The sequence below is a fragment of the Ceratina calcarata genome, unplaced genomic scaffold, assembly GCF_001652005.2.
Source record: "Ceratina calcarata isolate Rehan_Ccalc_2016 unplaced genomic scaffold, ASM165200v1 scaffold1942, whole genome shotgun sequence".
NCBI lineage: Eukaryota > Metazoa > Arthropoda > Insecta > Hymenoptera > Apidae > Ceratina > Ceratina calcarata.
In genome coordinates, this window is record NW_017140964.1 from 7,540 (window position 1) to 8,550 (window position 1,011).

The window sequence follows — 1,011 nt, forward strand, 5'->3', positions numbered from 1 at the left end:
TAGCAATAGTGTGTGATCAGGGCTCGAACAGACAAATATACCTAAGAAACGAACAAGAACCCCGTCGCCGTATGTTAATTGCTAATTCGGAGATTGTGCCTCTATACGACGTGCCGCACCTATTAAAAGGAATCAGAAACAATTTATTAAAAAAGAATTTAATATGGATCACACACGAAGGACGGGTTGAGGCGAAATGGGACGACGTTGTAACGGCATACAAGATTGATTTATCCAGTGGACGCCTTAGACGTCTACCACGAATAACGGAGGGCCACGTTATTCCGGATAAAATAAATAAAATGAAAGTTATACACGCGGCACGTATATTGAGTTATTCAATGGCCCTGGCCATTACTTATATGGCTCAACATAGTAAGTATGAAGATTGTTAATAATGCAATTTAAAATTTTACATATAAGGTTGTACTAATACAATTGTACAATTTTTTCTAGACGAATCGGACAGTAGCGGATTATACACAATGAGGACAACAGCTTTCGGGACGGGGGAGATTATTAACTTCTTCGACGAATTGTTTGACAGCATCAATGGAAATACTTTAAGGGATCCAAGAGGTAAGGTTTTGCGAGGAGGAGTTACAAAAATTTATCCTCACCTTTCTTCTTGGGTACAATCTGTACGCGCCTTGAAGAACATGTTTTTTTAAGAGGAAGGTACGGAACAACGACCTGTTCCTCCCTCTTTAAAAAATTTTATTCATACAGTAGAAGGGTTTATTTGTATTCGAGATATCTTATTTAATGCTAATTTTAATTATTTTTTTCCGCGATCTTTTAATCAGGATTCATTAGAAAATTTTTTCGGGCAAATTGGACAACACCGAGTTCACGCGAATATTCTAAGTTCGAGACAATTTGAGGAATCGTATAGAGCATTGTTAATTCGTCACTTTGCGTACAGTTCAAATTCCATCGCGTCTAATTGTAAAGACACCTTCGAGTCGTCGTTAGTACAGTTTAAAAATTTGTTCAATGTAGAGTCACCGC

General features: G+C 37.6%; 1 protein-coding gene across 1 annotated transcript in view; it reads left to right on the top strand.

Moving 5' to 3' along the window:
* Nucleotides 1-579, top strand: part of LOC113463927 (uncharacterized) — a gene marked incomplete at its 3' end in the record, with an annotated part of 4,418 nt that extends 3,839 nt beyond the window's left edge. The window contains exons 4-5 of the mRNA XM_026811159.1: nucleotides 4-375; nucleotides 457-579. Of these exons, the coding sequence (XP_026666960.1) occupies nucleotides 4-375; nucleotides 457-579 (495 nt within the window). The remainder of the gene's footprint in view (nucleotides 1-3; nucleotides 376-456) is intronic.
* Between the last annotated feature and the right edge of the window lie 432 nt (nucleotides 580-1,011).